This window comes from Argopecten irradians, chromosome 1 (assembly GCF_041381155.1).
Source record: "Argopecten irradians isolate NY chromosome 1, Ai_NY, whole genome shotgun sequence".
Taxonomy (NCBI): Eukaryota; Metazoa; Mollusca; class Bivalvia; order Pectinida; family Pectinidae; genus Argopecten; species Argopecten irradians.
In genome coordinates, this window is record NC_091134.1 from 39275576 (window position 1) to 39292288 (window position 16713).

At 34.5% G+C, this 16713-nt stretch overlaps 1 protein-coding gene across 1 annotated transcript in view; it reads right to left on the minus strand.

Moving 5' to 3' along the window:
• LOC138327394 (forkhead box protein O-like) overlaps positions 1-8495 on the minus strand; it is a 30224-nt gene extending 21729 nt beyond the window's left edge. Inside the window, exon 1 of the mRNA XM_069273460.1 lies at positions 7906-8495. Coding sequence (XP_069129561.1) covers positions 7906-8253 — 348 coding nt within the window. The 5' untranslated portion in view covers positions 8254-8495. The remainder of the gene's footprint in view (positions 1-7905) is intronic.
• Positions 8496-16713: the final 8218 nt, after the last annotated feature.

Genomic DNA, 16713 nt, shown 5'->3' on the forward strand with positions numbered 1-16713 from the left:
TTCATTGGCTTCATATTTATTGTGACAGCACCATGATCACTTGATCATGACATCCATGACGTGACATCAGGATTTGAAAATGTCCTGACAAAATGGCGGCCTCCACGGAGATTCCTCAAAATGTACATATATGTTGTAGTAGTTATGTGATAAAAAGTACCTTAAATTACATTTGTGTTTAATTCATGAGATAAATGAAACTCGTGAATTTTAATTTTGCTCACCAAGGTTTGCAATTAAATAAAAACTTAAAGACCTGCTTCTATATAATCTTATATGAGATAAACGCTCAACTAAGATATATATATATACCGTATTTTCCCTATTAAGAGCGCCTCCTCTAATAAGGGCGCCCCCATGTTTTTTTCTGAAAAAAATCAACTAATTTCATACAATTTTTTGTGCCAGATTGTGACGATTTGTCTCTGCAGACCCTAATGAAAAACAGTTTTACATCAATCTGATGCCTAATCAGCTTGTATGAACACTAAATTTATTGCACTGAATAGCTTGCCAAGTATTAACACATAGAAGTAGCAAGAACGCCATGTTCAAAACAAAACATGTCACTTGAATGTACCACACACGTGTATGGATGAAGACTAACTGGCAACAACATTTTAACGATGTCTGTACAGGTTTTATGAATACTTACTGTATATCTATGATAAAGGTTCCTAACTAACAGTAATATTATCATTTCTAAGCATTTTATTGTGTGCTCTTGTCGGTCTATTCCCCCCATCTAGCCACAAAACGATATTGTAGCGACTCGAAAGCAAGCCGTCCGCCATTTTTGTGTCATCCACAAGGTTATAACATAACGCGGCTAGCATTGAAAATGCAAAAATGTCCGTCAATCAGGACGATTTTTTTAACCCAATGTTTAATACTTCTGTGTGCATAACATTTTCTTCATTAATTTATCTAATTTTCAATACATATTTGACTTGAAAAACGAAAGTTGTTTATCATAAGTTCTTCAGAAAAATACGGAAACTTAAAGCATCGAAGACTTTAGGTCTGTTTCAGAAAAAATAACCTCTAAAAATGGTCTCCCATCAATATAACCGCGACCGCTCCTCGAGTCCCCCATTTACCCCACTCGCCCGGCAGCCCCTCATTAGGGAAAATATGGGTATATAACAATTGGTTTGTTTAATCCATGAATACTATCGCCAATTGCAATTGTTAATTTAATTGAAATTGATTAAAATGGCCTCCGGCAATTAAATAAAAACTTAAAGACCTGCTTCTATATAATCTTATATGAGATAAACGCTCAACTAAGATATATATATATACCGTATTTTCCCTATTAAGAGCGCCTCCTCTAATAAGGGCGCCCCCATGTTTTTTTCTCAAAAAAATCAACTAATTTCATACAATTTTTGTGCCAGATTGTGACGATTTGTCTCTGCAGACCCTAATGAAAAACAGTTTTACATCAATCTGATGCCTAATCAGCTTGTATGAACACTAAATTTATTGCACTGAATAGCTTGCCAAGTATTTACACATAGAAGTAGCAAGAACGCCATGTTCAAAACAAAACATGTCACTTGAATGTACCACACACGTGTATGGATGAAGACTAACTGGCAACAACATTTTAACGATGTCTGTACAGGTTTTATGAATACTTACTGTATATCTATGATAAAGGTTCCTAACTAACAGTAATATTATCATTTCTAAGCATTTTATTGTGTGCTCTTGTCGGTATTCCCCATCTGCCACAAAACGAAAGTAGCGATCGAAAGCACCGTCCGCCATTTTGTGTCACAAGGTAAACAAACAGGCTAGCATGAAATGCAAAAATTCCGTGAAACAGACATTTTTAACCAATGTTTAATACTTCTGGTGCATACATTTCTTCATTATTATCTAATTTCAATACTTATTTGACTTGAAAACGAAAGTTGGTTATCATAAGTTTCAGAAAAATACGAAACGAAAAGCAAGATGACTAGTCTGTTTCAGAAAAAAACCTCTAAAAATGGTCTCAAATAACCGCGCCCTCCTCAGTCATTTACCCGCGCCCGGCGCCCTCATTAGGGAAAATATGGTATATACATGTGTTTAATCCATGAATACTTGCAATTGCAATTGTTAATTTAATTGATTGATTAATTGCCTTTCCGAAACAGCTTTTAATTTTTAAAATAGGAATGTACAACGATATCAATAAGCTAAAGGCCAAACAAAAAAATATTTTTGTTTCCGGTAACCCCACCGACCCTGTAAAATTAGTGCCTACTCAAAAACTTTTTATCAGTTTTGTCCTCAAGCAAACAAATAACAACCTAAATCTTGTTTGGTTTTTCACAAAAAAAATCCAGAATTGAGAATTTTGGTACAAATTCTGTAAATCTAAGATACCAATAGTCTCCTGGGAATCAAAACCATGGTTTATATATTTATATCTAAGGTTGAATAGTCTACTTCAGTTTTTCACTGCAAGACTGGGATGAAGAAGAAAAATATATATCAAAAGTGTAATATATAAAAAAAAATAAAAAAAATCCCTACCTAAGTATACGGACTCTTCATTTTAAAGGCCATGGTGTTACCAGAAACAAGAATATTCTTTTATTTGGCCTAATTTTATAGAGTTGCAAAAGTTACTAAATTACAGTTAATATTACACATATCATCGCCTTTTGATAGAGCTGTCATTGATATAAATGTTAAGTATCGGCATATTGAAAGGAAAATATCACGATATATCGATATACATCGAAACAATGGTTTTGTTGAGAAAAAGATGAATTCCGAAACAGCTGTTTTGTGTACTACATATTCCGTTCTATACACCAAAACAACACATGTCACTCAAGAACTATTGCTATTTTATACATATTTTGGGGTAATTGTGAAAATTTCATTGAGTTAAAATGATCAGAAACCTTAATACAATTTATATACAGAAGAATCAATATTGTATATATCGGAAGATGAGAATCATTGATACATGCATGATGGATATCATTTATAACGATAACAGCTCTCTACTTTTTAGAAATTACACAATTTAATTCAAATAAATTTTATGTTAAATTTCATAATGCTGGTCATTTTATGTTTTCCCCTGTCGTCCTAAATACCACTTAGTAGTTTGACTATCACTACACCAGAAGGCAAAACAGTGAAATGAATCTCCACTTCATCATATATTATGCAGGAGATCTTGCATTTATTTGGTGTTTAATCTTAGGCCATGGACAAGTATTTTTCTTATGCTCCGGGAAGGTAGCTTATTATAGTGGGCCTTTAAAGACTACTTCCCCAAGGCCTGTATCACAGTATATATATGCAATGTGCTGCACGCCTGTGTGAATGCCTGTATGTTTTGGGAGGCTGCAGTAGATTTGGGTTGTCTCCTTGCAATAGAAGGGTTCTTGCCCACTCTTGCATATACTGCCAATGCAAAGACAGTCAATGATACAGTCACACGCCACACCCACATCATTTCAAATTTAAATATTTATGATTTCCTTATAAATCCTAATAACTTATTTTAACCACGCATGCTTATTGAGAGGGTTTCAAACTCGCACAAAAGATGTTGTGAATAAAAATTAAAAGCCTCTTTTCTACTATAAAGAATACATTCAGACTTGAATATTCCTCTCAAATAACAACTTGTACTGAAGCACAAAGAGCATTTAAACTGGAATAGTAAAGTGTTTCTATCAGAACACATTTAAACCATATAGGTAGTCAGCAAACCACTGAACCATATAAGGAACCACCTTTAAATTTATACTTATCTAAAATAAATAACGTAGTAAAATCAAATATATAATACTTTTTTACCTATACTGAATATTAACACTGTATTTCATCCAATGAGCACCAATTATGCACGTATACGTATATGGCACTTAAAAAATGAGTGAGTACTAATAACGAGACACAATTTAGCTATTTCATAAAATTTTTATAAAAGGTAATATAAATACAAATTATATACCATATTCAAACCAATAACCACACCATCCCTATAGCTTACTTTGTGCAATAATTTTAAGAAAGACTAGCCAGTCCAAATTTGTTACCATTAAGCGCCCTCCTTAACTTTTCAACTTTTTAAGTGTCCATTGTTTTTCCTGGGCATTTTGGGAAATTGCCAATTGGCGGAAATTGGGAAATTTTGTGCCATAAAAGTATGAAATGAAAAATTTTAACGATGTTTATTGAAATTTTGCAAAAGGTAGAAATAAACGACGTTCAGACTTGGAATTTCCAGATTTTTTTTGTTTTGTCACACAAAATAGGCGTCAACTCACTGATTTGGGAAATTTAGACATAGATTTGGGGAAAAATAACAATAAATACAACTGGGAATGGGGCCTTATTTTGGTCCCAAATATATAGGCAGGAAAAACACTGGTGTCCTATATATAGGTGCTTACTGGGTCAAATAAGGTAATCAATTTGCATAGATATGAAAAAAGAAAAAGTAACTAAATGGTTTTTGTGTTTTATAATTAAGATTTAAACTCTGGATCCAGGTGAATGAACTTTAGGCCTTGAAAAGAGATAAGACTATAGGTCAAAATAATAAAATCTCAACCCATTCACAAAACTAGTTGATATGTATATATATACCATGTCAAAAAAAGTACATCTGAATGATATGTGTACAGTATACATACCGGTATATATATATTTTAAACTTAGTTATTGCATGGAGACTTGAGACTGCATGATCAGGCCACTATATATAGCTAGCTCCTCCTAGCTTGAAATTTAGAAATCCAGTCATATGCATTAAATGGTGCAGAGACCAAAATCATATGAAAGCCATGTTATTGAATATCTGACTTGGATGGCTATACCGTATATACAAGTAAATGTATATATTTAAATGTGACCGTCATGTGATCAGCTTATAGACATCCCGGATCACACACACACAGGAGACCTTTTTTCTACTATAGCTGCCCCTATTATTAATGCTCAGTGGCTAAGAACAGTTATGCAATAGAAAGAGATTTGGCTGAAATTCAAATTTCTGTCATATCCCAGGAACACATGTGTATTAGGTGTATACATGTGTATGTTAAATTCAATTCAGTGTGTAGTGCATAATACTCTAGTACAGGTACAACTGTATTATTTGCATTATGTACATACTTAAATAGCATGACATTGTCCGGATGTGTATACATATTATGCACATACATTCACCCTAAGTTAAACTTAAAAAATAAGTATAATATCAGCTGATCATGAGCCAATCCCAATTACTAAATATCCAAATTCTTATCATATATTTTAATACAGTACAATTGCAAGGACTCAGGTGTACAGGTGTTCTGATTTGTTTACATTTGTCCTCTGTGCATGTTTACAAAATTTAGGCATACATGTACTACTACACATATATGCTCTATTTAAGCATTGATGTAATTATTTTTGAACTTCAGCAGGGTATGAAAGAATTTTTTTTTGCAAACTGTGTGAGATTTACACAAAAGTTTGCCAAGGGTCGAGCTCAAGTTATATATATATATATATAATTAGCTGACTATAGGCCCTTTTTTTTTTTATTTTTTTAACATTTACCCCCATTTATCAATTTTCTACAATGAGATATTCATTTAACCTGACTTATATTTAGTCCTTACACACAGAATCAAACCTGTACCAAAAATCTAGTTTAATTTTTTTTTTAAACAAAAAATAGTTATTTTTATCTTTTACCTTGATGATTTTTTTTTTTTTGTGTGGTTTGATTGATACAATGTCTTTTCAAATGGCCAAAGAATAAATATGTGTGCCAGGTTCAGCAATCAGCAGGTGGAGGAAAGCTGGCCATGCATCAAGAGAATATTGGTTTAATTGCATCCTGCTGTCCATACAGCCCTACAAGATTCACACTTGCTTTTTGGGACACAGGGGGAAAGGGAATGTGGTACATTGTGTAATATGTCAGAATATCTTTTATGTAGCATGTTTAAGGTAAAAATATTTACAAATGACCTTCAATAATTCACCAGTAGACCTACATATCAGTGTTTTTGACGTCTCAATAGTTTGAAAAAAACATATTTAATCTAATGTCCAGATTTTAAAGCACATGCATATTTGACAGAATTTGTCATATTTTTTAATTCTTCAGATTATGAAAAATGAGTTTTTAGAGTGTTTTGGAGGCCTAAGTCCTAATGAAAGTGCTGGTCGACATCATTATCATCAGCATTCATGAGGCGCTCATTGCTGCAGAGGTGGTGACCAGCTGCCAAAGTCTATTTTAAGATTTGATGATTGGTATTGTTGTACTTATGTCTTATAACATATGATATGATATATATTCCATTTAGTTGCAAAATATAAAGCTAAGCATGTCGTGTGTCCTGAAGACTGCAGCCTCATGATCATGATGAGCCCTCTCTAAGGCAAAAACATTGTCAGTAAATCAGGCGAAATAAAGAATTGCATTTTGTACTAGCTGATACATTGACACTGGTACCGGTTTCGTTTAATACACATTCTATATTTTCATCTTTGCAGATGGTGACTGACTGACTGTTCTAATAGAGTTAAATGCGAAAATATTGATACTTGGATCAATGATAATCACAACATCATGAGATCCCATAGTCCATGATAGGCCATATTGATTGACCACTTTGGAGCTATAATGAGAGAAATATTAATAGACATATATACATATACCTCCAAAATACAGCCAGTAAATATTTCATGTCTGAATTGATCCTTTTTAATTGTTCCATGCATGTCAACTGCAGTTTAATTAAGATATATAATTTAATTATATCATGCAATTAATATTGCCATACAGACAATGTTATATCAAATGTTAAAACTAAATAGTCTCTGTCACTTATATTAGTTGAGAGGAAAAGCTTTTGATATACATACATGTCTAAAAAAGAGTTATTATATATTAGACTAGCTAGTCTTTGATTAATTTATATATACGATATATATTTGTGGTGCTTTTTTAGATAACGAAAATTAAGTGATAGTACTGTTAACAATACTTTTTTTACTTTTTTTTTTTTTTTAAATAGTCTTGTTCATTGGCCAAAAATACTGTATCAAACGCACACACTGACAGATGTTAATTTGGACACATTTTGTACAATTATCTTCCAATTTTTATATCTATATATATTGCTTGCAAAAAAATCTCGGAAAATAAGAATTGTTCTTTATATTAAGCATGTCAGGTCTCACGAGTCACGAAATGATATCTTTTATTAGAATCATATTTATAAATAATATTGAATGAAGTATGAAACATTTCAACTGTAAATTAATTTAACATTGCTCATCGATACATATCCAAATAATGCAACTCATCCATTGTTGTTTATATTTTCTAAATACTACTTAATAAACATTAATTCTCCACTTAAGAGAGTTTGATAGTGTGGTTGCACAATGTGCATTTGATGTGTGCGGCGTGCAGACTAATTGAAATTAAATCAACGAATGCACAGGTTTTGTTGTCACACTGCCGCCATTCAAGTTCATTATGATTAACTTACTTAATATCGAATTCTTGATAGCAATGATAACAACATATATATGTATTCTGCATGGCATACAAAAGGGGCGTATGCATGTGTGTTGCAAATTGAACTAGTGAAACAATTATCAACAATAATGACCACGCCCCCTTCACAAATCAAAACAGATCGCATGCAATAAATGTCCAGATCAACAATAACAAACATTTCAGTCCATGTTAAAATCTGACATCAAATATAAGAACCGAAAGAACAAATGTGTAGCATGTCAACCACGTGGTTTTCTTTACCAAAACAAATCGATGTATGCAATACACACATACTCGATGGTGGTAAGACTTCAGCGACAGCATACTACGAACTTGCAATACCAGCACATGACGCGTTTTAAACTCACCTTCCAACCTGCAGAACTTGTGTTGTCCCCCTTATCTTTAAAATAAGGTACATTTTGGACCATCCAGTCGTAAATTTGCGACAGTGTAAGTCGCTGTTCAGCCGAACTTTGTATAGCTTTCGTAATTAGGTCAGCATACGAGAGATTTCCCCATGCATTACGTCGAGATGATGTCTTCTTGTTTAAGGCGACATTCTCTTGTTTTATTGCATTTTCTGACGCACATTCGTCTGATGCTGGCGAACTTTGTGTATCGTTAATAGGATCCCGTGGCCTGCAAGGCCAAGTGTTGCTCCTGGCTCTCGTTTGTGGCTCGAAGTTCGGATCTATTTCTGGTTGTGCGTCCATTTTGGATCCAAAGCGAGCCACAGGGAGAACGCCAGAAATCAACCAGATTTAGTGCACTTTCGTATAATCGATGTATCCCCACACAGTATCATTGATAAGATAGTAATCCAAAATCACAAAGTCTTCAGAATATAATCCATGACAGCTTCCATTACCTTCCTCCACACATGTATCACAATCAAAACATTGACAGGTACACCTCGGCTAGTAGCTGCATACAGGGGGCACCTGATGACGTATTTGTTGTCACGGGTGATTTGCATATTCTGCGCAATAGATCTTTGCGCATAGTGTAACAGGAGTTGTCGTTCTTGATTATCACAAGGGGGAGATCTCGCAATGCAACCTGTTGCTGCTGCTGCTGGTGGTACTCACTCATAATCTATGTGTACAAAATAACTGAATAAAATTAAAAACTTATTGCCTAGATCACATTGAAAATTATCATACTATGATTTATAGACCTTATCGAAAGATGCAATTGCTAATTTAACGATTTCTTATAGATCTACTGTAATGTTTGAGCGTTAGCTTTTGCAAAGGAAGTGTTTAAAAATATCGATTTTAACATACATTTATCATGTACTGTAGGAATTTTAATTAAGACGTATATTTTCTGATATTGAATTTATTCGAAATACATTATAAATCATATTATGTATAGATCTATATACAGATATAATAAATTAATTTTTCTGTTCTAGTTTTCTAGATTTCTATAAACTATTTTCATTAGAAACAAACAAGTCAACAATTTAAGAACTTTTCTTTAAAAGACTTTAAACATTAAGATATCTCTATAAAGATAGTCAACTTAATTTATAATTTTCCCCATTAACCAAGGTCTTTTAACGATTTGATAGGTTTCGTGGTGGAGGAAAACCGGAGTGCCAGGGGGGAAAAACGCCGACCTACGGTCGGTACCCAACAAGTGCTCCACGTGAATTTCGAACTGGTAAGTGGCGGACTTAAGGTAATGATATTTTTAAAAAAGTAGAAATACTTAAACATTCGATCGATTACGAAAGAGGATAACCAGAAACATATATTAGAGAGATTTTTGGCAACTCCGTCATTTTTGCGATCGGCAGATGTACCTCTGTATGTGCTAAGGCGTTTTTTTTAGATATACTCTTAAATTGTTAAAGATGCTCCACCGCTGACAAATAGTATTTTTTTCACTATTAAAAACTGGAGCAAACGATTAGATATTTTTCTTCAGTTACAAAAGTTACTTACTTTACACCATTACCACCATTAATTAAGTTAAAAATATAAAAATAATTAATTGCATCCCGAAAAAAAATCCGTGTCACTATATCCTATATGGAATGAAGTTCTGACTGCGCATACACCAAAAGCAAAATAAATTATCTTATACATTTTTTGTGTTTAATAGACATATACATACACCATTAAACACGAATTATTGTTCAAACGATGAAGATCATTTATGCTCTGTCGGCAGCGGAGCATCTTTAAATACAAGAGAATAACTTTGATATGTTACTAAAGTTCAGTAATTTTTAGATGGTTTGAGTACGATTTTGGAAAGAAAAAATAATATTTTGATTTATATACTAATAAAACAAAATGCACTTCCGGTTTTAAATGTCTGATTTTCGAAAAACCAGGTAAAATGGGTAATTTTCTTGCTTTCAAAAATCACATTAATCGGGACAACTGGTCATATCAAACCATGAAATAATGTTTAAACTTTGTATTGATGTAGAAATATCATGCTTAAAAGAATACACTTAAAAGTAGTTAGCCAAAGGAAATGTCTATAAACCGGAGGTCTCGCTACTTGTCAACAAAGACAAAGAAGGAGTTTCCAATCTCTAAGTATATGTATGTTTCTGGGATAATTAATAAACCATCATAAGAAGTTTTCAATTGAACTTCAATTTTGATCCGTTTAATTGAAAATATGGGAAAGGGCGATGATAGAAACGTAATGGTATTACATATGTTTTATGGGTTCTTAAATATGCACTTGTGTCAATAATATGTATACATTGGTATTTACATATATATTTCCTAATACGGTATATGACTTACAGAACGTCTCCTGTGCCATGTATGTACAGAAATAAATTTTCACATGATATAAAACTGAACAACTAAGTAAAGTACTGTATCATTGTGTATGTACACTACTCTCAAAGTTACCAGCGAACATACAAGTATAATCTAATCTTAGTTGGTTTCTGTATAACATGTCCAGGAACTAGAACCAGATATTGTGTACATGTATAAAAAAAAGTACTACATGTAACGCGACAAACCATCCGGCCATTCATTACAGACACGATTAATTTGACATGTAAGATAATAAGCAACAAAGGATTAAATAATTTCTTTTCTTTTTAACAGCGTAACGTAATTTGAAATGCACGTACACATAAATAAAGCATACCTGAACATTTCTAACATACTGTATAATTATGTAGATTAAGACAGAATTACAAAAAGTAATACAATGTATAGCGGTAAGTGATATTGTGGCAGGTTGCAATGTGCTGCATAAACAATATGTGACTGTTGTTTCCTTATTGCAGTATAATGCATGTTATAGTAACACTAGGATCCAGAATTTATTTGTCAGTCTAAGTTTATTTTATCGGGACCTATCTAAATATCCCCTCGAAATCAGTTACGTGAATGTTGACCCAGTATGTCTTATATTTGTAGATATCATAATTCTCGAAGCCGTCCCCATATTATTTGTGAGCATAGAAAATGACCCCCCCCCCCTTCTTTTTTCTTCTAAAAGTCCATTCCACTTACATTAGTAGCTCCATTTTATCAGAGTCAATTATGAAACACCCAGCGAAAATCATGCATATAATTCCTCAGATCAACGAAAGTGTTTTGCATGTGTGTGGGTTTAATGCATGTTTCGCTATTGTGGTATTCGTGACGCACGCACTTGTCATTGTAGAATGCATAATTTTTATTAGTATATGTCGTATGTATGCGCAATTATGGTTAAAATGCATGTTTTATTGTAGTTTTTGTAAGTTAAAATATTTCCATTCTCGCCATCGTGGAGGAATGCATGTGCGTTATATATGGTCACATGATGATGTTAGTTTCGACAAAATGTGACATCATGCATGTTCTTTATCTCGTGAGCACATGTTCACCGTCGTCGTAGTTAGCATATTTGTTTTAGTATTCTGACATGAAACATGTCCATCATTTCTGTTAGAATTCATATTTACAACTGCATCCTCGATACTCCAGGGGTTACTATCACTGACGTTAATAGTAACCCCTGGAGTATCAAGGGTGTTCAATTGTGGTAGAATAGATATGCGAGTTTATGTTAGAATTTTCGTTAATTAAGGTATTAGTTAATTAATTGTTGAGGTATACTACGCTATCTTTCATCGATGGGCGTTTCATGCAGGTAGGATAAATGCTAATCATGTTCGCAGAATGGTTGTGGTAGAATGCATATATTTGCCATTTCGGTAGGATGCACTCGTTCGTTATTACAATAGGAAGGCGTAACTGCATTGTGATGGAATACATGTTCGCCATTGTGGAAGATGTTTGCTGGTTATTGTGTTACATGTATGCAGTGTACTCTTCATTTTGGCAGATTGTTAATCTTTGTCATTTCTCGGTGGATGTAAGGTGCTTTTGTTCTGTATTTGCATGATGCATGTACAATATAGTTCTTCAATAACACATTCGAATCAAAGGTCCTTATTTGTTTTATATTGCATATGTAAATCCTTTGACAAATCTCAAGATAATTGTTAATATTAAAAGAAGAACGATGGCTATAGGACGTCACCCTGAAGAAGTCAACGTCTAACACAATGGCGTTCATGCAATGACTGCATTCATATATTCTTTATTGGTGTAGGATGCGTATGATGCCATTGCGATATATACATATTAGGAATTGTTAAATGATGATTGCCTGCCATTTAAAATTAATTTTCGTTATTATCCAGCATGCTTTCTATTTTCATTTGATGCATGTTTTGTTTTATGCTGCGGTGTCATTATACATGCTTGCTAGTGTTCCCCAATGCATGGTCCGTAATAGAAAATAATTTTAAGTTTGGCCGTAATTGACCCTTGCTGTCGATGGGCCGTCAATCTTAAACATACCTTGATGTACAATGTATGTTCGTTAATGTTGCATGTTGCATTCTCGCTCTGATGGTTATACTATGTATGTTTGTAATTTTAGAATTGCGGTTACCATTTTTGTAGAATGTGTGTTCGTTATTGCGGTAAAAGTCATGCTCGTTGATTTTGTTTTGGTGGCCATGTTCCCAATAACGTACACGCAATATCACAAGCCGATGAGAGCATGGGTTCGTTCCTTCTCAGTATATGACATCATCAATACTCCAAGGGTTACTGACGTTCTGGATTGGACTCTGCACTCAGTGTACGCGCACCAGGCGTCCTTTCTGCTGAAGCTCGTTTTTAACAGTTCAGCCTAAAATGAATGTTTGGCTGAGACAGAATTGAACACATATATACAAAGCTACGTCAACCCGATCCTATATCGAACATCAAATAAAAAAGCCATCCATATAAGCTTGTTATTGAGAAGTACACGCTAACTGTATTGATCTGCATGGTGGCTGGGTGATATGCAAATAAGATATATATGTATATTTACTCTTGGTCTCCAATTTACGACTTCATGAAGGAGCATGCTTTGAAATTGGACGAGCAAATATACATGAATCCTGCATGTACCGTATGTAAATTGAAATGTAACACATGTATTGTTTGATTGACATAATCTCTTGTAAAGAGGAAATAAAGACTGTCTGTCTGTCTGTACTATTAGACAATTCTCTCTTTGCTAATCAAGCATGACTGTCACGGCTGCTGTGGTCGCTGGCTATAGGTGCGTCTAGATCTTTATGTAAGAAAGATAACACATGAAAGTTCAAGATGAAAAGAACGACTGGAACCATAGAGGTTTTGGAGTATTCTCCATACTCCCATCCTCGATATCCAAGGGGTTCCGATCACTTACGATCTTTACACCCATGGACTATTTTATAGTAAAACTGGAGGCAACAGAATAGAACAGGTAATTTAGTCCTTCGATGTGCATCAAAAGAGCCGTATAACAGTTTGTGGTTGATTGTGTGGTTATGATGTTAGGCGTCGCTCTCTCTGTAGTCTTCAAAGCCTGTTACTGGTCAAATGTTTTCCGCTGAGCTGCCTTCAATTTCACTATGAGATAGTCCAGGGGTGTAGAGATCGTAAGTGATCGGAACCCCTGGAGTATCGAGGATGCCATACTCCATTCACCGTATATAGTATTTTCGTTGACAAGATTGTCTTCCGAGATAGTAATGCGAAATCGAAATGGGTTAATATTTCATCTGTCTTGTTGCGTGAAATTCATGATTTTTTTTTTATCCAAGGCATGGTTGTCCACAGTTCGTGAAAAGTCAACGGATGGCCTTCGTTCGCAGACGAGGCGAATTGTATGGTCAAGGTGCTCTGAATTGAAACAATCTGATTAAAATACAGATCCGTGTATTATCACTATGTTGGATAAGAGGATCTGAGAACATCCCATTAGGGGTCACTTCAAGATGACCTTTTGAAATGGCCAATCAAATTGGCACTGCCAGAATCTTGACTGAGGACGAAATAGTTTGAAAAAGATGTCCAAATTATTTTCGTGTATGTAGTCATCTCGCCCGAAGTGCACAACAAAGCTAATTGTATATGTATACTGGGGCGAAAAGACGTTTTCAATTGATGTTGTAAGGTGTAGAAACTGCATTTGCTCTGAAGTACACGTGGTATAAAGGTCATCTGGACGTGACCCTATATGGGATATTGTCAGATCCTCTATTGAACGGAGTGGTTATAAGGATCTGTGTTTTAATCTGATTGGAACTGAAAGTAAGTTTATTGAGGCGAGTTAGAACAGCAAAGAACACACGATGGCGACATAATCCATATTACTTCTCAATTATCAAATGTTTCGAATTTTTGAGATCATATTCCGAGACATTATCATCCGACTTCAGACGTGTCATTTGGCAATAATCGCAGGCCATCTTCGCTATGATTCATTCGACCTCATAAACTTCGTTATGATCAATTTCAGTCTTTGAAGACTTCAAATGTGTCTTCGGGATTGAATTAATTAGGTGCATTTGTATTTTCTCTAAATGTCTAGAACATCTCTGTACACCGTTAGCATTATAATGTAGAAGTTAATGATATAATTACACTTAGTCTAATATGACTAGTACAGAGTCTGTCGCATGTCTCGGTGAGTTCACAAATGATCCGTTTTTGACGCTCTCTTTACATAATACGTAGACATAATCGATACTGTTGATCGATGGTAGATAGTCTCTCACTCCAACAAAGCTAGGGTCTTCAAAGGCTAAAACATGGCATGTTTTCTCGCTTTTCTACTGACATGTCTTTCAAGGGTTTCAACACGCCGATAGGCTACTGTTATCACACCGGAAGAACGTATATTTTATACCATGACGTACAATATCAGAATCACGAGGCTTTATGGTATATAATGTTTTAGTCGTTATCAGATACCTATCAATAAGCATTTATTCGAGGTGTTTATGGCTCTGAATATATTTAGGATATTAAGTGGTTTTAAAATCCAATTATTTTAGATAAAACTTAACAGCATTCTTCGTATTGCATATCATAGACTTATCTGCTCTTGATGAATCTGTTCACAGGGGTATCATAAATTAATTAGTTTATGTGAATATACAATGTACATTTTTACACTGGTGGGTCTAAATTCATACAAACTTTATATAAACTAATATTATCAGACCCCTGTGCCTGTGTTGATGACGTAACGTAATAACGCGCATTTTCTAAGGGAAAAATAACGTTACGATCACTAAAAAACTGACGTTACAGTCAATATCTACGTGAAATAGCAGATGTATGGACTAGACCTATTTATTGATCATATAATGCATATAAGCAGACGATAAGAGACGACATCGACTGCGAAGTACGCTGACATGTCACACCGTCGATCATAAAAATGCATTTCTCTACCGTATCGCTTCAGCGGCCGTCGCTTCAAGTTTCCTAGATCGATAATTGTGTATTTGAACTAGTTCAGAATGCCCAGTAAGTATGTGCGATACGAAATACACATTACTACGAGCCCTGATCGATACCCGCCTGTACATCTGTAACCGGACATTGTGGGGCGGTGATTATACGTGGTCAGATACATGACGAGATGACGACGAGTCCCCGACTGTAACATATTGTCCATCGACGTATCTTTTCACATCCGTTTTTTTTCTCTAACCTGTGCTGCCGGTCGTTGACCTTTTGTCCTCATCGTGGGACATAGTTATAGGGGAAAGGTCTCCGACTAACCTCCTTACCCTACAGTCAATAGAGGTAGGAAAGGCAATTTGATAAAATTACGTAAAAAAATTCTGTGCTGTCAATTTGATTTATTCATTACAGTGATCACTTGGGGTTTTAACACTTCATGGACACGGTAATTAACCACGGATTGTGTGCATATAAAGGGAACATAAAAGTCAGCATTTTCACTTCTTTTAAGACAATTTGACGTCCCCAGCATTGGGCATTTTATTATTGCTTCATTTCTCGAATGAAAACAACGAAGAAAAGTGTCTTAAAATGTGTTACACATTAAAAAAAAATAATAACAAAAAAAAAAAATAAATAAAAATAATGGAAATCCCTAATTAACAAACATGCCTATGCATATTGCCTGTAACACAGGGGCTTGGTAAGGTCTGTTTTTTTTTTTTTATATTTTTGTCATTTTTACTTATAAGGAACCATTGGAAATTTTATTATATATATATTAAGCGTTTGTTGGTAATCCATGCCAAGTTCCTAAGTTTTTGATGAAACTTTCTCAGCAGAATTCTTTACTAGATTTATTTCCCCTAGTTTGAAACATCAAACCCAATTTTAATGATGTTTTTGATGTTCTAGAGACTGGCGGCCAGTCTACCGGTATCGTATATGTAGCTGCAATCAACTGCAATAAAAAAAATGTCTTCGTCTAATTCGGTAAAATCGAAGATCATTTTAAACATAGCAGAAACAGGCTTCAAATGGCACAGTCAAAGGCAGGTCCCTGACAAGTGCAATGGATTCCTCTTTTCAGAGCAATTCGAAAAACATCAAAAAATCTATATAGTACTTAATTATTTACGTTATGGAAAATGCAACAACAAACTTCATTTGTCACCCATACCGTTTACCGACCGATCACAAAACAAAGGGGCTGCCAGGTCACCTTATAGATATTGTTTCAGAAAATTATCCATTTTTTTAAAGAACAGTGCAAACAAGATTGGTTCCGGACGGAAGGGCGGACCAAAAACCACGGACGACTGCAGGCAATTTGAAAATTTCCCGTCATCAGATGTCCTCAAAAGAAAAGGACGTTGGGCTGCTGCAGTA